Raw genomic sequence first — 23,336 nt, forward strand, 5'->3', positions numbered from 1 at the left:
GGGTTTAGTGTCGATGAGCCATGAAATGATTACGCATTATTATCATTGAACAGTTAAGGACGAGAAGAAGCAGTGATGTTGCCAAGCTATGGTGGGTACCAGATTTTAAACTTTTTGCCGCCCTCTCTGTACGAGGTGCTGAGCAACGTCCACAAGGATGCTGCAAGCCACCGGACTCACGGTAACCTGGATGGTGGTCGTCTACAGGTAGATGACGTACAAGAATAAGAGCCGAAGCATGGTCCGGTTCCTGTATAAATTATTTTTCATGAGTATCAGAGCTATAGAGGTATACCCAACAGTTGCCGTTTGGGAAAAGCCACCATGCTGGCTATGTGGCTACGGTGCTCGGCTGCTGATCTGAAAGACTCAGGTTCGATCAAGGCAGCAGTGGTCGCATTTCGATGGAGGCGAAGTGCTACAGGCCCATGTACTGTGCAATGTTAGTGCAAGTTAAAGAACCCCGGGTGGTCCAAATTGTCCGCAGCTCACCCCCATAGTCTGAGTTGCTCTAGGACGTTGTACCTTATTGAACCAATCGATAAAATCAGAGAGTATTGGAAGTCTTTCGAAGAGGAATCCGACATGCGTACTCCTGACTTTAACGCTGCTTGGCGCAAGAAAGCAGGCTTGAGTTAAGCATGGCTTGCAGGAAGAAACTGATAGGCGGGGTGGTGTGGGCGGTGGATGAAGATAAAAAAAAACAAGCACAAAGTTCGGAAAATATTTTCTACAATTTGCTTGGGGTGTGCGAGTTCCCAGGAGAATCGAAGTAGTAACAAAAACGCTCGGATTGTCAGGCGAAACAATCTTGTAGGGCTGACGCCAAAAAGCTGACAACGTCAGATGCAAACAGCGCAAGAAAGCACGTCGTTTGCTGCGGAATTCACCCACGAAGTTTACGATAGTGGCTCTAATTTGTGTAATGCGCTGTTTATCTTTTAGCCTCTCGTAGCGTTGTTTTCTCATTAGAGTCAAATGGCGTCGCGGAAGTGGTTGCTGGTTCCCCCGCGATTTGCGTAATTGGGGTGTTATCGTTTCAAGCATGTGGCTTATTCACCCCGGGTGAAGTGCTCTGCTCGACGCTTTTTGCTTCAAGAGATTTGAATTTGAGTCCTTGACACCAAAAGTAAACGGCGATTACAGAATTTTTTTGAGTTTTTCTCGAGGCGTTTAGCAGGACAAGATTGGTTTCACTCCGAAAGAACGATAAAAGTGCTTTGCCCAGTAACCAGACGGGGCTCTGCACTTGTCTTGACACTAGGGTGCCTCGATGGGCCAGCGCGCCGCCAGTTATTGTGACCTTGCGCGTCACAAGGCGGCTAGAAGCAGCACTGGTACTGAGGGCCACAGTGCAAGAACCGTGCTGAGGGCCTGTCGTTCCGTTAGTTTTGCCGAGGCCTCTATGGGCACTCGCGGAGCAAGCGCTTTATTTGGAAGCATATTTCAAGTCTGCCGCCTTGAAACGATTCTTTTCATCTAGACAGAGGCCTCTTTATACATGTGCTCTCATTCAGCGCTATAATTAGATTGTATCATACCTAAAAATTCTGGACGAAAGCATTTTTGAGCGGGAAGAAGTTTATGAACTCAATTTTTCGTACAATGTATGATTTCAGTACAACAATCAATATATCCGCTGACCACCCGATGGCAGTCTTGAATTTGTTTTTGCTATGAGCATTTTTGCTATCGTCAAAAGCGTTCCCCATTGGTTTTCTATAGCATTCTTAACTGCTCGATGCGATCGATGGACATGTGTTAAAAGAAAGATATTGTAACACATCAGAAGAATGGACCATTACCATCAATAACTCTACAACAGCATCTCACAATTTTTCAATATTCAAATTTTTTGTCCGAGAATGTTGGACATGGCCTCACGTGTGAGGGCCCAGCTCATAATTCCAGCAGCGGTTTTTCAGGGCCACGATGAATTAGGGTCTAGGCTTCCATCTAATGACCAGCAAGGGTAAAAAATTGGCAGTTAATGAAAACGCTCAAGGGAACGGCGAGTGTGATGATACATTCATTTGGGTATGCGAGTACTGGATGTGCCTACAAAGCCTGCAAATCAGTGCAAGCCGTTTTTTGCTCCAGCTGTGACATGTTTCGCGTTACAGCACATTTTGAAGAACAAAATAATTGACATCTGACATTTTTGCTATTTTTATTGCATCAAAAGTATCTCAACAAAATTGGCGATTAACTTCTTCTATGACATCTACTTGCATTTGCAGGACAAGCATGATGTTTTCTGAAGTTAACCGGCGTCCGTACGCTTCGGTGCTTAGAAAAAGAGAGAAATCAATAGAAGCTCAAAGCGATCCAGCAAAACACAACGATCACCGCATGCGTTCAGCGTTTTTGGGCAGCGCACGTATACAGCACAGCAAGACTGGGCCCTTCAAGATGTCGGGAAGCGCACATTGTTGGTTTCCTATGAAAGCACTCCGCATTTGTTTTGGCTACTGCTCAAGGGGTAAAAATGACGACGATAAATTTCTAGCTTAAATTTCGGTGAAAATCAGATTATTAAGAGAACATTTCTGAAGTTCGAGTTTTTTTCTGGTAATGTTTAGCATGCAGTAGAAAACAGTTTTTTATGACCACCCATTTTTCTGCTAACCATAATGCTCCCTATTGTTCGCTGATTATGTTTTAACTACGTGAAAATCGCCGGCTACGCAAAGAAATTGTTTAAAAAGTAAGATTTATTTTTCTAATCACTTATAAACATTTCTTCGCGTACGTTATCAATGTCTTACGGAGCATCCCCTGGTCAGAACAAGGCCGGCTTCTTTTTATTTGTAGACTGCGAAAGCATCCAACATCACAGCAACGATTTTAAACGCCAAAGGTCCTTGGATCGGGGAGTCGTTAGCGGGGATAGCGCTTCTACAGTGACTCTAGAAAGTTGTCGTGTCGGTAGACTTGTTTTGACCTTTCGCTTCTGAATTGTCCTTTTCGAAATTATCATGAAATTTGCCCGCCTTTGGGGAACGCCCGTCTGGAATAGGCACTAGATATCTGTAAATTTTCTTTAATCGTGTACAGTATTGTGAACCCGAAAATCAACATCGTCTAGAAGACTCACTTTCGTGGAGAAATTTAGCTTTACCCAATGTTTAAGGTATGTTCGGGAAACAAGAACCAGACAAAGTCGGGTTTCATCCTAAATCGAAGCGCCCTATATATAATCCGCTAGAAAATGGCCTTCCATCGTTTTTTGTCATTGTTTGATGCCACAGCCCGCAAGAAGTGTACGTTGCCTACGGGAGCTACTGACCATCGTGGTACGAAAAGTAGGTTCAGTTGACGAAGCCCTGACCGAGTTATTTTTATCCCGTGTAGTAAGTCATCTAAAGAACACGACAGACTTCCAGACGAGTTTCGTAGTTGTAAGCGTTGAATAATGACCCCTTCTACTTGTAGGTTGCATTGCCGCCAGGTACAAGCCACTTTCTAGTGATATTAACGTGACACCATGAACATTTTGCCAGTGCCAACTGCACGAAAGATTCAATACCCCAGATGAAATCACGCCCTTGGATTTGCGGCGAGCACGGAGCGCAGAACGCCCGAGACGGTCCCACACAGAGTCACAAAATTGTCCGCTTAGCTGCCGACAACCCTATTAGGATAGCTCTCTGTGCCATGATGTCATGAAACGGTTGTTTAATTGGTCTGACAAAGCAATAAATCAATGCACGCATCTCTGTTGCTCGCTGGAAGGCAGCGAGCTTCACGAGTGGTCTGCGCGAGCAGCGGACGCGCACGTGTGCGGTTACAAATGGAATAGACATTTGGCCAGTAAGTGGCATGAAAGTCACATGCCATTTAGAGTTAGTTTCTAATGAACCAGAAGAGGTATATAAAGGTTGGCGCTGCTAATGGTGATTGAGGACGCAAATTTTACGCGCGGGAACCGCAGCTCCATAGGAACACCATTAGAACCGGTGGAGAGTATAGTACCCTGAACACATGTCCACAGCGGCGAAACACTCTTTCGGTCACATTAAGCGTGGCAATTCTAAATCGCGCCACACAGTTCTGCCATCCACTAAATGGCCGCTCCCCCCCGTCGGAGCTCTTTTGTTCTACCGTGCACAATACTATACTTTGCGCTGCCTTGAAGTGCGCTGCCTGTCTCGTCGTTGTCCCCCCTAACATACTAGTTCGTGGTGAAATCGCGCTGGGAGCGCAGCGTTATTGCTCGTATTTTCCAGGCGTGGAATCTTGAAGATGTGTGTACATCAAAATGCTATCACTGTAAAAACTTTTGACCCAGTGGATTTGTGAAGGTAAGACTGAAGGTTCGATATCGCCTTGTGCACCAGCCTGAGCACCTTCTGGGTGCCTTCTTTCTTTGTAACAGTATGTCGACTCCTGGAGCAGGGCTTGCTTGCGGTGCTGGGCCCTCGAGAGCCGGAAACCGCCTCTCTGGTACACAGCGCGTGCTCCAGGAACCAGGTGCCGCACGTCTACCTGCACCGGGCAGACGAAGTGCTACGGCATATGCCCGCAGACTCCGTTTCCTTGACGCTCGCCCCTGCACCTGCGGAACTTGGTCGAGCGCTCAGAGACCTCGTGGAAGCAGTGGGCTGGAAACACTTCACTATCATCTGCGAAAAGCCGGAAGGTAAATGGCAGAGTGTTATTTGAGTTGGCTTACTTGCGTAATTTGATAGTGGCCCTAGTATTTTCGACCATGCTGTAAATTTGCCCGCGATGACACGATCCTGACGTAGTTATTAATGTAACCGCCCGCGTATAAATGTACGTGAAATGAAATTTCCTCGCACCATGATCATGATAAATAGCATACTCCTTCCAGAAACAAGACCTATCGCCTGAGTAAGAGAGAGAGAAAAAAGCTAACCGTGATTGAGGGAGCAGCTTACAAAGAAACGCTTCAACAAAATTTCAGGGAATGAGGCGAAAAAGTGCAGGTCCCAGCTGAGCTGCCACTGCTTCCAGGCATACTGATTCTCATGATCTTCCCACATACAGCATGCATTTTTCGGTACCGGAGTTCGCATTCAGTGCAGCAGTTACAATCTCTTAATTTAGGTATGCCACCCACATTCATCACCTGTGTAAAAAGTGTGACGTTGGAAGGTGCGACTGTATGTTCTACTAATACAGCAGAAACTCTTCATCTGTGATTTGAGCGTGAACAATTACTTCTTTTCGTTGCGTTGTACACTGCGACTAATCTACACACTTGTGAGGAGCAGGTGTGATGCACGTAACCATGCATTCGTTCTTCCTGGCCAGCGCTGGTGCGGTTGCGTGGACTACTGCAAGTGTCCTCACCTGGAGGAAATTCACCACCCGTGTCTCTCCACCTGCTCCCTGGAACGGCGGACCCACGTGCTGTGCTGCGCGAGGTTGCAGAGGCAGGAGAGAGAAACATCGTTCTTGACGTGGCAGCCCAAAGGCTTGGGGATGTGCTCAGACAAGTACGAATATGCGCCAGTGTAGTCCTTCCGACAGACGCTTAAGAAGCAGAGTGTATCCTGTGGCTTTTACGATTCCTGCAGTTTGCACGTGGTGACATTGCGCTATAACGCAGCACTGTACAGCTTTCTAGATTCTAGCGACATATTAGGCGTATGACCTGGCTAGGTACCAGATGTCGCTGCGGCCTAACAGTTCATTGTTCAAGGAGGTAAAGTTGTTGACTCGTTTTCATAATGTGAACCTTGTCATAAGTTCTCATGAAGAACGGCATAAGTTATTTTATAAGTTCAGAATATTTTTAATAATGGCTAAAATACTTTAAAGTACAAAGTAGCTATATCCAGCATGAGAAACCGACGCACCCTTCGGTGGCATCTTCTTTCTTGATTGCCGACAAGAAACGGCATTTACGAGAAGTTAGTAACAGGCTGCAAATTAAATACACCTAGCAACATATGAATTTACAGCGCTGGTACAAGAAAAAAAAACACTGTTAATAGCACAACACCAAAATATGTAAATTAATTTAGAAGGCAATCAAAAAACACTCTATAAAAACACGAATGACGCGTACAGAACATAACACAACCTACCCGTAACGCCCACCAAGGGCAATATTATCAGGATGTTTTACTTCTTTCTAAACAAGTGTACAAAGTTCACTTGAGTGGCAACAGAGGATACCTTGTATATTGTGGTAAAGAAAAATGCATGCATTGTTTGCCGCGATACGTTGTTATTTTAGCTAAAATAAGGTTTAAGATGCGAGGATCGTCTAACTCAAACTTCTCAGATTATACACGAAAGAAAGACTGGAAACAAGAGATGGCAATAGACCATTATATAGACATAGCAGTAATATTAAAGTAATAATCTGGCATGTGGCAAACTATTCAGCTGGGAACATAACGTTAAAGACGGGAACAGACGAAGGGTGGAAACTGGGAACGTAAAGAGGTGGTTTTGAAATCTCAACGAATAGTTTTTGCGCTTGTTAGTCGCCAACGAAATAACTACTCAAAAACGAAATAATTTGAAGGCTATGTGTCAATGAATAGTGCAATGACATAAGAAAATTAAAAAAATGCATGAAAATCCACCTCGATATCAACAAAGTTCAAGTAAGTGCACTTCACCGCGGGGGAGCGTACTGTGATTCCTCGGAGTTTGTCGGCATTCATACTATTACAGCAAGCGGTGCATAACCGACCGACAAAGAAGCCCTCGCTAAAAGCAAAAACACTTGTACATTTCTTTTTGAATAGTGGCGGGCTGTCTCCTGATTATTGTTTTTTTGGTTTTTGGTTTTGGTTTTAAATTCCAGGCCCAAAAGCTTGGAATTGTCACTGAGTATCACAAATACATCGTCACTACTTTGGTAAGCACAACAAATCTACGTTCTTTCTCATGTTCCGAATTTGAAAAATGAGAGGCTCGTTGAATCGATGTTATAGAGAACCACACGGTTTCATACGAGCAGCTCGTTTCGACACGATAATATTTACTTAATTGTTGTGAAGGTGCGGGGCTCAGGGAGCTGACCTTCCTGAGGCCTGCTAGCCGATTACTCCTGGCTTAAATGTGCGACTAAACGCGTTTCCTCGGCCAGATTTTCCTGGCCTCCTTTTCTCAATGGAAGTCGCACCGAATGGGGCTGAAGCAATATAGATAATGGCTCCTATATAGCGGCCGTGAAATCATCACTGCAAAGAAGACAATATATAAATGAATAAATTGGTTATTGAAGTAAATATTAGAGCACGTTTCACTGCTGAAGTGGAACATTTATAAATTGCTAAAATATTTTACAGCACATGTAAACACTGGCATAGGTATTATGGCGTTGAAAATGTGAAATTTAAAACGAGTTGCACAGCCGAAGCTACATTTCGATGCGCTTAATGTATTTCAGCACGCTCATTAAACAGAGACTCAAGATAAGTGTCCAGCCCACTTTAAATCTCTTCACAAAATGACTTCCTCCCCTTGTCCCGCAGCCTTACGACTGGGAAGAAAAGGAAGGCCTCCGTGATTCTTTTTGTCTTGTATAAGTGTTCTTGTTGACTGTGCTGTGGTTTGTTGGTGACTCAGGACCTGCACACAGTGGAACTGTCAGAGTTCCAGAACTCCGGGACCAACCTGACGGGATTCGTGTTGCTAAACAGAGAATTATGGGAAGAGAGCCGAGGAATCATGCGCGGTGTGGACCCTCAAGCGGGAATTCACCCGCTGTTCAGCGCACAGCGACCCTCAAGGAAGCCGATCAGGGTTAGTGTTCCCACGGCAAGCGGCGTACCGTTCTTACGAAAAAAAAACAGCAGTGTTTCTTGTATTGGCACTTATTCTTTTTGAATGGAATAAGAATGTTTTGCAAGAAAGAACTAAAACAATTGCTCTTGAAAAAATTGTAGTTGTGAAGAATTTAAATTGGGAACCCTTTGACCTAGCTTAAAATTTTTTTTAGCCTTATTGAAATAGTGACCCTCCGACAGATACTGAAGCCAACCAGTCAAGGGCCGCATTTAAAAAGTCATTGCGTGTATTTCAGGTCTGTTAGATATTCACACGCCGCTGGCGTTTTCACAGTTCTGAAAAACAAACTACTGAGCAACCAAAGTTAAGCAGTTAAGACTTTGATTGAATATGTAAATCAGCTGGAAGAAGGGCAAGCTTGATCGTTCTGTTACATGGCAAGTCTAAAACGCTTTTAGCTTCTTGTGCCGTTCTGAATATAGCTCGGTGCTTAAAAGCGTGCAGAAGACAACTGAAACTAAACAAAGGAAATTTTCTTGTATATTTCTGCCAGTGCTGCTGCGTAATTAACGCCACACCCCCTTTTTAACACTGCAAGCTTCAGTCTTGAAGGTCTCGCTTAGCGTTCCTTAATACGCGGTCCTCGACAAAGCGGCCTCACAGGTAAGCACTCCGCACAATAGCCCTGCGTTCCCGTCCAGACAGACGCTGCGCTGACTCAAGATGCCCTGGACCTTCTTGTACGAGCCACACAGAGCATGGCTAAGGACCGCAAGCTGGTCAGGCCACCCGTGGTTGTTTGCCAGAAAGACCCCACTTCGAAGCCCCGGTTCCACTCGCAGATGCTCGTCGAAACCCTCAAGAAGGTACCGGACTCTTCCTCCTGTCGCAAAGACGTGTTGGACGTAAATATTTGAGCACACAGTACTGGCTCTGGAATAGGAGAGGATAGTGTGCCTGTGCTACCCCTGCGACTTCAGGCGTAATTCGCAGAATGCGTCAGAAATTGGAAAAAAAATCAAGGAGTTGGTGCCTGTGACGAAAATTCGGACAGGCTAAGATGGTTTAAGCGGTGGCAGATGCGATTGTTTCATTATTCATATTGCGGGACGTCTACTGCCATAACAGAAGTTTGAGAATTTACGGAAAGGACAGTGAGGGAAAACACGGCGAGAAAAATGGCGCCATAGTGTAGACTGTGCTGGGACAGCTTGCAGTCCTAGCGAACATGGACTCCGTTGTTAGCAGCTCCTGTGATTGTTAGCGGTTCGACTAGTGGTTCGGTGCAGCGAACTGCCGGAAGTAACACGAGGTCACAAATAACATCCGCACGAAAACTGCTTGGTTTAATTTGGTTTATTGGGGTTTAACGTTCCAAAGCGACTCACGCAATGAGGGACGCCGTACCGAATAGGGAAGTGAATACAGCTACAAGATTGCAACCTACTTTTATGGGCTGCTTTGTGTACTTTGTTCATTGAGAAAACTCTGCCTAAATGTCAGAGGTACACTGATGCGGTGTATCACGGAACAAAGTGAAGAACTTGTATAATGTTGTAATACTTTGTACATTTCTATGCACTGTACTGGTGACAGGATCCTGGTCACGCACAGAGCATTTGCCTTTTGCTATGTCATCTTAGACCGCCTGTGTTTGAAAGAATGTTACAAATAAATAAATAAATAAATAAATAAATAAATAAATAAATAAATAAAGTAAGGAATCTAGCGCGGTAAATAATAAGGATTTAACCAAATGCTTTCTACTTCAGCATTTCCGAAAGTGTTAGCTGCAGTCAGAGACAGCCAAAACGCAACTTGATTTTACCGCTTCTTGAAAGTACAGCGAATGCCAAGTGAAATGAAAATACATAAATATTCCAAAGACGGGGCGCCGCATTCTTCAGATAAAATATTTGCCTCTGCATTTACTTTGCTCCAGTGATACTCCATGGCTCAGGTGGGCTCATAAAATGCTGCCGCTTATTACCAAACTTTGTTGGAGGCACTTAGATATCTCTTAATTGCGGGAAAGTGAAAGCCGTTTGCGCCTCACTGCGCTGAACTGAATTTGAATTTGCCGCGCTAGTAATCATTATCATTCTATATCATTCCTGTATATAAATCTTAACTAAACCCTGTTCCAGCGCCAGAGCTGTGTCGTAGTGATTAAGATAGCTCGGCATACGCGTGGGAGGTAGCAGGTGGGTTGGAATTCTGTGCAGTGCCACATGCGATGCACTCCAGGTTGGCATTCCACCCTACCAAAAGACTGTGACCGTAACTGGACACTGGCTCTCTCGTCGGGTTGCGGGTTGGGTTCTTATCTATCTAAAGCAACCATTTTTGAGCGGTTTTTCTCGGTCAGACTCGGACCGGATCGGACCGGACCGGTCGGACTCGGAACGGATGGACTCGTTCACGTGACCTAGGATGTAACGGACGGTCAAGGTCACGTTACCTAAAATGTAAAGGACGGACGCGAGTTGGAGCCATTAAAAGCTATCGCCTTAAAACAGAAACGTATTTCCTAAACACAAGTATGCCAGGCATCTGCCCTTAGAATACCTAGGACGCTAATTCTCGAACAGTACCTACTGTGAGGTTTTAAAGTCTGAAATTATTTTTATCTTCGAAGGCGTAAAGAACAATTAGCAAGATTAAAAGCACAAAATGCTACATTATTTCTAAATGCTGTGCATTTTTTCCGCGGTTCTTGATAGCATGACAGAGTCAAACGTTCTTTTGCACGACATCCGCTTGAAAAAGGACTCTTTCTCTAGGAATTAAAGCGCTTTAAATTAAAAAAAAATCAGTTCTAAGAAAGAAAATTTTCTCAGCGATCCACGTCCAAATTGTCTAATTAGGTAGGCTGGTTGAAGAAGCATTAAAACAATGTAATGGGGACAACACTGCCAGCTGGCCGCGAAGAAAAAATGAACTTTTTACACCGAACGGAGACATGATAATATAAAGCATATCCTGCTATTCTTGCAGATACCGTTTTCAGGTTTAACGGGGTCCGTTTGGCTAGACTCCATGGGACGCAGGCAGAACGTCTCCCTACACGTGGTGCAGCTCAAGCGAGCGGGCTTGACATCGGCAAGTAAATCTACCATGTTTTCTTTATTCTCCCGACAGTGTACTTTCCACCCTTCTGAAGTGAATCTTCGCTTGTCAGCGAAAATAAAACAAAAACCTCTTGCTGAATATGGAATGAACCGATTTCTTTTTTAGATTAACATCCGACTCGTAGTCATTACTTAGACCACGCCATTTCATTGTATCCCCGCACTCTGCTTTCCTCGCCTTCTAAGATATGCACCGTTCAAAGTGCAAATGAGCGATAATATTTATTTCACCACATGCCAACAACCACGTCATTCTACCGTCAACTTTGCCGATCTGGATCTGGGAGAACATAGAAATGAGCACTAAAATCAAGACTTCAACAGACTTTCTTCTGGCAGTGAAGCCTTACGACAAATATCACAAGATAGATATCGATATTTATTACGCCTGATTTCTTTTCAATGGGAGGATGATATGGTATGACTCTCGGCATCGATATCTATTTGGGTCCAACACTGAACGTGAGCAGTTAAAAAGCAAGACAAGGTTTTATGCTAAAGGTAAGTAGTCCATGAGTGCGTTTAAATTGCCTAGCGGTCTTCTAAAGGGATAAATCTCCAAAACTTAGAAAACAAGTTTGGCTTTGATTGTATATGTCCTAACTAGTTCTTTATTTATCGCGTCATTGCCAACTCTCGTATTTTTATGCCTTCCTTATTCTCGCGTTATGGAAAAACTCCATCCTCTCAACAAGATTATGGCCATGTGATATCTTGTTCGTACTATTTGATAGCAGTGCGAGTGTTTACTCTGTATTTAGTAAACATTACCGCTTGCACCTTAAAAAAACACTTAGTTATAGAAAGAAAAGGGGCCTTGTGCCCGATGAGTATAATGACATGCCTCAAACTTTGCGTTCATGCACATGAAAATATTCTTGTTTTAGTGTCAGCGAAGGGCGACATGTTTTAGATATTTCTTATGCCATCAATGCGTTATTTCACAATGTTTAGCATTAAACAGTGATATGCACTATTATATGAACAAGGAATCGAGTTGGTATGAAGAGAAGTGTAGTCACCACACTGCTTCGGGGGGTCCCTATATTCTTGCACGCACCTGGAAGGAAATTCTGAGGAAAAACGACCGGATATAACACGCCTCTCGTCTCTGAAAAACTGATGACAAGAAACGCATGTGTCCCTTTCAGGCCTGATAAGAATACTACTCCAAGGTCTTTGTACGGCTTCCATAAGACAACTAAAGCAGCGAACATTTCTCGGTCCACCTAAACTCCCAATACGGTCCCACCTAGACTAGAACTAGCAAGTGGAACTGATACGAAATTTCTTTATTGACCACATTTTAATGCGCACTTTTTCTCGCGAAAATCAAGCCTCTAAACGGCATGCGCGTTAAAATCTATGGTAAAACCGAAAATTAAGTTGAAAATAGCTCACCGACAGTGATAACACGCTTACACAATGCTGGTTAAGACTTAGTGCGCAGGCAGTTGGCAAGGTTGGCTTGTTGGAGACGTTAGACCTAACTGTATATTGCCGCATATAATTCGGACAATTTGGTAAACAAATTACCAAATTTTGGGGTTGAGTCACCGTTCGTACGCGTGCTGAGCCACTGCCGCTTCAGCCAGGATGCATGGAACTTAATGTGTAACAAATAACTTAAATTTTTGCAAACATTCTTTGCACTACCGAAAATTCAAACTACGAGTCATTTACCCGCCTCACTCACGGAGCTGGCAACTGATTAAAGCATTAGTGGCAGGCAGCAGAAAACACAACTGTCGGGTAGAGATTTTGAATCTGGTAACCACGGCAGTGTACACCACGCCGAAGTGGAAAACTACAGGACTGTAAGCAGTTGGGTATGCCCCTTACCGCTTACATTTTCTCAAGCCAGGCTATGTAAGGTGCGCTGTGTTGCCGCCGATTATCTGCATTACCATATAGCTGCTGCACTTGAAATTGCGTTGTTACGCGTCTGGTGCTTTGAAATGCCTTCGGCGCGATGACAGCGAAGAACCGTTGAGAGGGCGACGAGCGGTAACGCGCAAGGAAATATGAACGTATCTAGGCTTCTGCCAAAAATGGGCTCCTTTCATTGTCGCGAACATGAAAATCAGGCACGCTTTACAATCGGATATTTACGATATTTAAAGTAATGTTCCACTTGTAAAGCACAACCGTGGTCGAGACAATAAAAGCAATAAAGTGTGTGGAACATTCTTTCGAGTACATTCAGATAATTCAATGTAAAACAATGTTTCAAATAAGTTACGCCGTTACGATGTAATAAAACAAGAGGTAGGAATGCGCGAGTAGGAAAGGACAGGAGAGATAGAAACTTAAACGGTACCACGGGCGCCGACTTACAGCTGCTTATTCACGAGTGAAAGCACACGCTGTATAAGCAAGGAACCAATGCACGCGACCTCTTTTGTGTTTCGGACAAGAAATGATGAAAGGCAGCGCAAATTGATCGTGTTTTCTTTCTTCTTGGGTAAAAAAGATAAAAAATAAACAAAATCGCATCATTGCGGGAGGTCAGATTAAACAACAGAGGAGTAAGACAGCATGTCGCTAAAAGCTCCAGGTCAAAGCAAAAAAAAAAGCTAACAAAGAAGAATTGAAACCAACACTCAACCTGAGTAAATATGAGGGAAAGAAAATTGCATGAAACGCGAAGTAATAATGTCGACGGCAGAATGGAAAACAGCAACCAGCCAAAATAAAGGCGATAGTTATAGGATGAAAGCGTGGCATGACGTAAAAAACAACCATTACACGCTGGAAACAAGGAACAAGAATATAGGTGAACATTAGAACCGTATAAAAGAATACATTTTCTCAGGTGTTCATTTTTTTATTCAAGAAGTGTGCCATGTGGCCTGAGTTAACAAAGGGGGAACGAATGCAGGAGATAAAAAGTTAAAGGAAGGAGTGAAGGTCAGTTTAGCTAAGGTGGTCGCAGAGGTTGCCGATGAAGAGATGTTCATAGTCCACTTCACATCGTCAGATTCGCGGTTCCAACGCAGGCCCACCTCCCAGAGGAGCTGTTTTCTAATAGCAGCGAGGTTAGATGGTTTCGAACTTTGGTTCCTAGCTTACACAACACGTGGGTTCACTCGTGAATAAACAGTCTGTGCACCCGGTGTCATTTTATTTTCTCTGTCTCCTGCCCCGTCTAATTCGCACAGTCCTACCGTTTGTTCAAATGAACCAACTAGCCCGAAAGAATATCCTACAACGGCATAATACCCTTCTGTCACCGTTATGTCTTGAAGACCGTTCCATACAGATAACGGCTTTATCGGCCAGCATGTGCAGACAAGCGCTTTCGGGTAAGTTTTTCTACCGGAACGCTGACTCGCTTTGCTCCGCAGCATGTCGATACAGAAGTTATGGCTATTGAAAGCTTCATATACCAAAATTCTGAAAATACATACCAGTCGCTGCAAAATCGAAACGAGAAGGTTGAGAGAGAAATTTACAACAGTTAACGGCAATAGTTGCACTTTGCAGTTACTTTTCTGGCTACTAACAAGAAACAAAACACGATCAGGTCAATTTCTGCAAAGACAGGAATACACAAGAACACCGCCCAGAGAAGAAATGCATAAAAAGCCTATTGTCAGATGAGGTTACCGTACCGTAGAAGTTGCAGCTAATCCAGGAATAAATTTATCTTGTTTAAAGTTCCTATTGCTGTTTTTGTTTCAAATGTCGACTTCGCATTCTCTTTGTCTGCAATAGTAGACATGTATAGAAAAGGACTTCGAAAACGTAATTTTTGTTCGGCTGCCCTGGGGGCGCATACAAGCTCACTGCGAAAGATTCGTTGAAAAGCCGGCTCAAACCAGTAGGGACATCAAGTTTTCCGGTCCTATTTTTTTTCAAATAATGATATACGATACGGGCCTTGACAAAGACCAAGGTCGCTAAGATGTATCCCCTTGTGCTTTAAATAATCTATTACAGCAGTGTTTCTTGACAACAGATTCACATTCACCGCACTGTTAATTTTGAAGTTGGCTGCAAAAATGGCTAACAATCACATGCACGTAAACGACACTGATAAATCCGCCGCAGGCAGTGAAAACAGAGTTTCATGAAAATGCCTCAGCTCGTGTTTGTAGGTTCACCTTTCTGAAAAATATTGTTTGCTGCGATCGATTGATGACATTAAAAACACGCAATTTGCGACATGAAAAAACCTGAAAATAAATCACAGGTAGCTGCAGTGTGCTCCAGGAAACAGCTTCGAGTTGGCTAGGTACACAGTTGTCTACATGTCGCCTTAAAAGATTACCAGGTAAAAAAAGATTCTTTATGCAATTCCTACGGATATTCTCTGCGCAAGACAGTTAAACTAGTAATAAAAATGGCCGGTTTCCTCACAGCAGCTGAGAAAAATTCTTAGCGGTTTTGTTCATTTCAGAAGGAAATATTCACTCATGTTTCCGGTCTGGCGACACGAGTAGACTATGCGCCTGAAATCGAGAAAAATAATAAGACACTTGACTCGTGAGCGCCTGTTTCACGCCGCCTGAGAACGCCACCGCTAGGGAAGCAGCATGTGTGACAGAACTGAAATTGGCGTAGATGAAATTTATTCTCAGAGCCTTAAAGTACTGACACTTTCCCACGAGAGTGCACAGTTCTGGCCTGTCGTATTGTCCCACACACTGGAGCCTCCAATTCACACGCCCACATATTGAGAAGAAGAGAAAACGCGTGCTTGGAATGTGAGCGGCGCTCGCGAGTGCCTCTGGGCCAGCCATCTTTCCGCTCTCTGCTCTGTGCACTATTATTTGAGATGGAACGACCGTGCCAGCTACGTGCTCGGGCCGCCAATAAGACTCCCAATAGGAGTCCGCCCGTCTTTCAGGACACGTTCATGCAAGGTTGCGTGCTTCTATGAGAGGAAATGTAAAAAAGAAATAGTAACCCAAGTATTTTCTTTATTAGGCCGCAGCTTCAACAGCCGGTTGAGAAAGAATCCTCGTCTTCTTAGTGGTTTCTAAGTTTGTAAACACAACTCTTTCTGCCTGTTTTCATAGGTTAAAGGTATTTTCTCGCGAATGACATGCGCTAAGCTAAACACGGATCTACCTTGTTCATGTGGCGCTTGACTTTAATGCATTATGAACAAGGACTGCTCGCTAGATTTGCCGCGTTGACACTTGGTCAGGGGTCCGCGATGCGAACAGTCCTTAGTCAATTACAGAAGCCTAAACATGAGAGTAACATTTGTTTTAACGCTTTTGGGATCGGCAAATATTTTACAAATGCATTCGTTCGGTCTGCTGTCAGGCGCCTTGATAATAGCTTTGGACTCCGGTCGAGGGGTAAACTGTTTTCAACTCGCTGCAGTTGTTCACTTCCACATATCGATGGAAAAGTATTAAAAACACTGAGTAAAATATGGCGAGCAGTTTGAGTAGCTTTCAAATGCAACGACCCAAATCGCTGTAGACGCTGTCCCGAAACCCATGAGTGCAACTTTGCAGTCCGGTAGCGTAGATAACTTATTCAGGGGGCATTGTTACAATTAAAGACAAGAAATTTTGTTAACATATATAACACTGCATTGGGTTTTTTCACGCCGGTTCTTGTGTTTTCAGATAGGAACATGGAGTGCATCATCCGGCTTGAACATATCTCAGACAGAGAAGTCATTTCAGGAAGAAGTGCGGAGCGCGTTGAAGAAGAAGACCTTCAGAATTACGACAATATTAGTAAGTACACGCAAAACATTTCCCTCAATTCAGTGATTACTTGAGTGGTTGTGCATTATGAGCGTACTACTAAAAATAACATTAACGTACGCATACTTTCTGGTTCAAGAATTTGTAACGATTACCGCCGCTTTGAAATTTCAGTACACGGAAAGCTCGAAAGCACTAGCACAAGAGGTAATACATGAAGTACGGTTTCCTGCAGCAAAACACATGTTGACATAAAAAAAATTCCTGACTGACATTACTGAACATATGTCTACAGCAACCTAGCCGCACATTGTTGCAAAACAGATGCGTATTTAAATTACAGCTCTCTCTTGAGGACGAATTTAACAAATTATTCAAAGCTATCCACCACCCTGTGTCTAGAATTGACTGTTTTTTTTTTCTCAAACGCAGCTGTCCATTGCCCTCTAGAACATTAATGTCCCTCATGCCTTGGGTCCGCAGATATTAATGATGGCGTGTTCTTTAACAGCGTTCGAATAAAACACAACGTGTTCGTTTTTTTACGTTTCGATTTGGTACATTTTTATTTGCGGCAATTGTCTCTTAGAACAGGAAAATAGTGCCTGTTATTTACTTCAACAAATTAAACCACCGAGCCCAAAGGTCAGTCATGAGAAAGCAATATGAAGCGGAAATGTGCGGTGGCCAGAGGACGTAATTCGCGAGGCCCAAGTGCCCATGCGACTTAATGGCCGCACTAGCAGTGTGTTGGCCGTAGTACGACAGCTGTCAGAAGAGCGTGCTGCCAGTGCCGAAATGGCATTATTATGAAGGGTAAAGACAGCTGTTTTTCGAAAGTTGCTCACTGAAAGTTATAATTGTTTTGCTGGTTAATAAGAGACAACCTTTCTGCCGGTTAGGAATCATTCTTACATGGGTCAGAACACGAGAGTGACATTCAGCTTTTATTGACTGTTGCTAAAAAAGCGGTCACGCGAAGGCACCGTTTTCATTTCTGGGCAGAATAAGCCGTACGTGATGATGAAACAGCCGTCGAACAAGTTCAAATGGAACGATCGATTCGAGGGCTTCTGCGTGGATCTACTCCGGGAAATGGCAACGATTTTGGGCTTCCGTTACGAGTTGAGACTCGTCCGTGACGGAGCGTACGGAACAAGGGACGCCCAAGGTCGCTGGAACGGCATGCTCCGCGAGCTGCTCGACAGGGTGAGTTGGTTTGGAGCCTCCGTACAAGTGGCCACACAACATAACGCACTGTGCACGTCACATATGGAAGCTCATAGCATACCCTTGAGTTTATGGCTGCTTGGCAGCCCTTCAGCTTCAATTTGGTAATTTATATTTCTAGTAGTTTCACTGCATTCTCTGCATCACATGTGCCCAAAAATTATCGGTTTTTAATGAAAGCAAATGGCGCATTAACTGTCTCACATACCGGTGGACACCTGAACCGCGCTGTAAAGGAAGGGATAAAGGAGGGAGTGAAAGAAGAAACGGAGAAACCGTGCGTGCAAAAACTGAAAGAGTCGAGCAGCGCAGAGGTAGCAGCAGTCATAATTTTGGGAACTTGCTTTCCTTGTTTTTTTTTGCAGAAAAATAGTCGGTGTGTTAGCACGTGAAAGCTGTGCCGAACATCAGAATGCTATCTTTGTCGTGGTCCTTTCTTTTAAAATTAGCAAGTGGAGAAAGAGGTCCAGCTGCTCTTGATACATTCTGAAAACCTAGCGGTGAACGTGCGCGTGTTCCGTGTTCACTCATCGCGTCCTGTGTTCATTACGAGCCCATTGAAGCTTCAACGGTGGTTAAAAAGGTAATGCTGCATGCACTTGATCACAGGACATTTTGATAGCATCTGTACTTTGTGGAGTTGCACAGGTCTGGCTCAATATAAAATGTCAATAATCTGTGAGCCCATGGCTTTTTTCTCAGCTTCATGCTGTTAAATAGAGCCCTTGCCACTTTTCACATGCTCCCGGTTTCCAGCTTCCATTTCGTATTAGAATAAATTGCCAGAAAATGCAGTACAGTGTACGTCCGTAGCCTCATTTGCTAATTTCATTCAGAACATTAACTCATGCGTTTAATTGCCCGCATTTATTTGTGTGTATGTGCTTTAGATGAGAGAATATTCATTTGTTTGTGAATGTATACTTTGTGTTTTTACCACAAGAATGTTTTGCAAACACTTCCGAATGGGCTGAAAGAGTGCCTGCAGTATGATTAAATGAAAATAAAAAATAAAAAAATATTGTTTTCAGCATGGAAGTGAAGGAATCTTAAATATTCCAACCTTTTGCAGTAATTTCACCGAACTTGCAATTTTTTCCACAGGCTATAACTGTTACTAGCTTGCACTGCCTGCTATGAACAACAAAAAAGTACTCCTGCATTATGACCCTTTTGAGCTTTGCCCTATTTTTCTTCCAGAAGTGTCCATATCGTTCTTCAGGCTCATTCCGTTCAAAACCTGACTTGCCTGTTCCTTAAGAGACAGCAAGCACTTACCTTGCCGCATGTATTCACTTTCTCAGAAAAACTATTATGAAGTTAGTAAGATGTTCGACATCTCTTCGTGCCTATAACGAAACGCACAATGAGCGCCTGAAATAGAGCGCGCTCGACTAGGTAAGGAATCCCTTTCTCCGAATCAGTTTGGCCCCCCAGGAAGAAAGCTGAAGGGGGGGAGGGTTGTCTCACAAATGCAGGAGGCCGACCTGGCGATTGGCGACCTCACCATCACTCACGCACGCGAGGAAGCCGTAGACTTCACCATGCCCTTCATGACGCTGGGGGTCAGCATCCTGTACCGGAAGCCACAGCAGGAACTTTCGCTTCTTTTTTTTCTCTCGCCACTCTCGCCAAACTTGTGGCTGTGCGTGGCAGGGGCGTACGTTACCGTCAGCCTCCTGTTGTGCTGCTTGTCCCGTGCAACAAGCGTGGCGGCCAGCACAGGGCGGCCAAGTTCTCAATGTTGCTGCCGCCAGAACGGAGTCGATAAGAAGAGCGAGGAAGACAACGATTGGTACACTGAGAGAGACTGCAGAAGTGCCGAGCTGGACTTCCTCAAGCAGCAAGAGGCTGTTGGTGCATCGGTGCATCACGGACGGCGGACATTCTGCTATGGAGGGGAAAGTGCAGTCAGTAAAGTGCCTGACGAGCAGCAGTTCACGCTGCTGAACTCTCTGTGGTACATCATGAGCGCCATCATGCGGCAGGGATGTGACACGTCACCAAGGTGTGTGTCTCATAAGAGCTTTGTCGAGGCTTTTGCTCTCTCCGGTGATAACTCCCAATGCGAGCACTGAATTTCCTTTTAGATGCCTCATACTTTAATTACAATATGTATGTTATTTTAAATCCTTTCCTCAACTTATAACCTATCATAATTAACCTCTCACAACAAAATAACACTTCCTTCCGCATTGGCGTGTGGTCCGTATCTTGCTGCCTTTGGTGCAGGTCAGCTTCAACGCGGATCATCGCAGCCACCTGGTGGCTCTTCTCGTTCGTTCTCGTCTCCTCCTACACGGCGAACCTCGCCTCGTTTCTGACACGTGAGAGGCTCCACTCGCCTATCGAGAGCGTCGAAGACCTGGCCAAGCAATCTGAGGTTCGCTACGGGTGCGTCCGGTCGGGATCCACGCAAGCATTTTTCAAGGTATGGCGCGACAAATTTTCTAACACACAGTGTCGCCTGGAACTGCAAGAAAGATTCGTTGGAGGCACTTAGCTATCTCTTAACGGCGGGGAGGCGAAATCCGTTTGCGACTCATTGCACTGATTTGAATTTGCCGCGCTTGAATTCATTTCACGACAGAGGAGAAGAGCACCTGGCCCGAGTGCGGCAGAGAGATCACGTGACATCACAAGGTCACGTGGACCTGGGCCACGTGACCTAAATGTAACGGACGGACGCGAGAATGTGCCACTAAAAGCTATCGCCTTAAAAGGCTTCCGGAAATTTCCTATGGCCACTTTGGCTCGCGTTCGGCTTTCCTTGCTCAAATTTTACTTGCAGGCATGACAGCAGTTTTTAGCGATGAGTGCTCCTCTCCATTTAAGAAAATTCCTTAATTTCTCTACGCTGTCTTCAACCTCCACGCAGATATTGCCTCAGGGTGGCTTCAGTACGCACACCTGAATTATAGAAGTAATTTCGGTAATTTTGACGAGAAATGATCTCTTCGTATGTGGTGCATAGCTTCCCAGCTCTTGAGGACTGGTTGGATTTGAGTCTTGAGAGGAGGCCCTTTCTATCAGGGGCACAGTGCAGGCGATCAGTTACGTGTAGGCCTCGTTGGAGGACAAGGAGGGAGAGTGGCCAACTCCAGCTTCTGCAAGTGCAGCAGGGATTTGTGGAATTTACGTCAATCGTAGGTACTGTCTAGAGAAGTTTCTGCGGAGCGTTTCAATGTGTTGTAGTCTGGAGGGCCAAGTTTTGCTTCCTTGCTTTCATTGCTGCCTCAGAAATCAGCATGTACACTTTAGTGCTTGTTCAACATAGTGTATACGCTCATTGCTGAGGCAGCAATGAAAGCAAGTACTATATGCTAGTATGCTGGTTCTTCATCACCAATATAATATACTCTTTTTATTGTTGCTACGGCACAGGAATCGAAGCACGAGACGTATGAGCGGATGTGGCATGCCATGACGGGAGATCTTGTCTCTTCTAACGCCGAGGGCGTAGCACGGGTGGAACGCGGCGGCTACGCTTTCCTCATGGAGTCAACTAGCATAGCATACCTGGTGCAGCGCCGGTGCCAGCTCACGCAGATTGGGGGGCTCCTCGACTCCAAGGGATACGGCATCGCTACACCCCCTGGTGAGTAGCACGCGCAAACCACATCCATTTTCACGGTCAGTGCCTTCTCATTCGGTCGGCGATCATTCAGAGTAACAGAAGCACCTAAGCAGGTGCGCTGGGTTTCCAGAAAAGCTACTAATGGAAACGCGTCGCGCAAGCGTGTGAGCGATGAATACGAAGGAAGAAAATTGACTATGCCTAGGTTATCCGGGTAGAAAAATACGACAGAACCTGTCCGAAAATGCGGCAGAAATTTTTGTCGCTGTCGTTATGAGATATTTTTCTGTACTATTAAGAAGTTGTCTGTGGTCACGACAGACCTCTTTTTGACGTTACGACAGGGGCTCCAAAATCCTGCAGAATTTCCCATTGCCACTACAAGATTTTCTGTCGCCAGGTCTTCAAGTACTCAGGCAAAATTTTTTGTGTTCTTCGATATGTATGCTGTGCAAGTGGTGAGACTCGAAGACAACAAGCTTAAACATTGTATGATTATTAAATTGCATGGCCATTTCACCTATTCCTCAATCCTTTATTTCAGGGTATGGGGCAGGTGTCCATACACTGCTAGACGGCTAACGGCAATTTTCTTATAACTATTTATAATCCCGTCTGAGAGCCCTGTGAAGCGCTTGGCAGTGTCTTAAAATCGAGCATCCTACCCGGTGACAACGAACCTTGTACGAGGCAGCACACGTGGTGCAGTAACCTGATTGAGATAAGGAGCAAGGCATTTTTACGGGATCGGAGGAGGAGCCGCTCCTCACCCAAAACGACCAAAAGCGTGAGGCGCGTGCACAGGGTGAACACATGATTGTTGGCGGGTGAACAAACGGCACCGGGGTACATCGCACACGCAGCTCTCGGTGTAAAAATGTCAATGTACCTTTCTTTCGGTACAAGGCGTTAGCGCATAGATAATCTCTGAGGTCAAAATAGTGCCGGAACTTCAATGCGCATGATTTTAAAGGAAAAGAAGGCATCACGTTTAGAGGCTCGAAATAGGCAGGGAAATTATTTTACGGATAATTTGCCTCGGCACTGGGAGTTCTTGGCTGTATGCAGTGCAAAAAAAAAAATCATTTTAATTAGTTCCGCCCACATTCTGCCGCAGACGTAATAGTAAGTTGTTACTGCCACCCAAGCAACGGCATTCCTGAGAGTCCTTTTGCTTGCAAATCTGTTTTGTGTTATGTATGAAGAAAAGCTACTGCCACCGAAACCAAGGAGCATAGAGGAATGCTTGCATTTTCTATAGATTTGTGGTGTTGATCAATTGCAGAATAATATTTTGACTAATCGGTCTCATAGAGATAATTAATTATAGAGCAGAATAAAAAACAACCATGCCGCCGATGGGATACGAACCAACGTCCCATGAATTCTGTGTCCGGAGCTCTGCCAACTGAGCTATGGCGACGGCGGCCAACTTTTCTGATTTCTGGCGTATTTATGGGTCGCGTGTAAGCGAACCTTGAGAGTGTTCACCTGTGCCACCCTCGTCCATGGCGGCGTACGTAGCACGACCTTTATTACCGCGAGTGTCATGTTGAACGTGAACAAACGCGGAGGGCGTTGTGCGAGAACCCTATTACGTTTGTGTTATGTGTTATGCTACGATGGGTTTGATGTCCGGACATGGTACGTGGCCTTTGATGACCATCTTGACTTGTAGCGTTCACAGAATAACAATAGCAATACACTGGCGTTTTTGAATTTCGCTTCCACTGAAAAGCTGTCACTGCGGCAATGATGACGGTCAACTTAATTCGCCTTTCAACAACTAGCGTCATCTGTTGCCAGCCAGTAGTGCAACACCGTACAGCTCAAAGAGAATATTTTAAACTTGCCGTTTTGAGAAAAGTAGACAGCTCAGAGAGTCCTCCTTTATACCTTCCCCTACAGGTCCGCGGGTCAGGTGTCCGCCGATATGTGAGACAGATACTGCGCCATTTCCTTTCCTCAAAAGCCAATTTTCAGTTTTCGATTTTTTCAACCATGCTG

At 44.6% G+C, this 23,336-nt stretch overlaps 1 protein-coding gene across 1 annotated transcript in view; it reads left to right on the forward strand.

Annotated features, from left to right (window-relative positions):
• Window positions 1–23,336, forward strand: part of LOC144097314 (glutamate receptor ionotropic, kainate 2-like) — an 85,149-nt gene that overhangs the window by 49,557 nt on the left and 12,256 nt on the right. The window contains exons 3-13 of the mRNA XM_077630056.1: window positions 4,379–4,642; window positions 5,281–5,465; window positions 6,791–6,844; window positions 7,558–7,734; window positions 8,421–8,585; window positions 10,717–10,821; window positions 16,439–16,552; window positions 17,528–17,731; window positions 19,231–19,760; window positions 19,985–20,183; window positions 21,137–21,350. Of these exons, the coding sequence (XP_077486182.1) occupies window positions 4,379–4,642; window positions 5,281–5,465; window positions 6,791–6,844; window positions 7,558–7,734; window positions 8,421–8,585; window positions 10,717–10,821; window positions 16,439–16,552; window positions 17,528–17,731; window positions 19,231–19,760; window positions 19,985–20,183; window positions 21,137–21,350 (2,211 nt within the window). The remainder of the gene's footprint in view (window positions 1–4,378; window positions 4,643–5,280; window positions 5,466–6,790; window positions 6,845–7,557; window positions 7,735–8,420; window positions 8,586–10,716; window positions 10,822–16,438; window positions 16,553–17,527; window positions 17,732–19,230; window positions 19,761–19,984; window positions 20,184–21,136; window positions 21,351–23,336) is intronic.

The sequence above is a fragment of the Amblyomma americanum genome, chromosome 7 (genome assembly GCF_052857255.1).
Source record: "Amblyomma americanum isolate KBUSLIRL-KWMA chromosome 7, ASM5285725v1, whole genome shotgun sequence".
In the NCBI taxonomy this organism is placed as follows: Eukaryota; Metazoa; Arthropoda; class Arachnida; order Ixodida; family Ixodidae; genus Amblyomma; species Amblyomma americanum.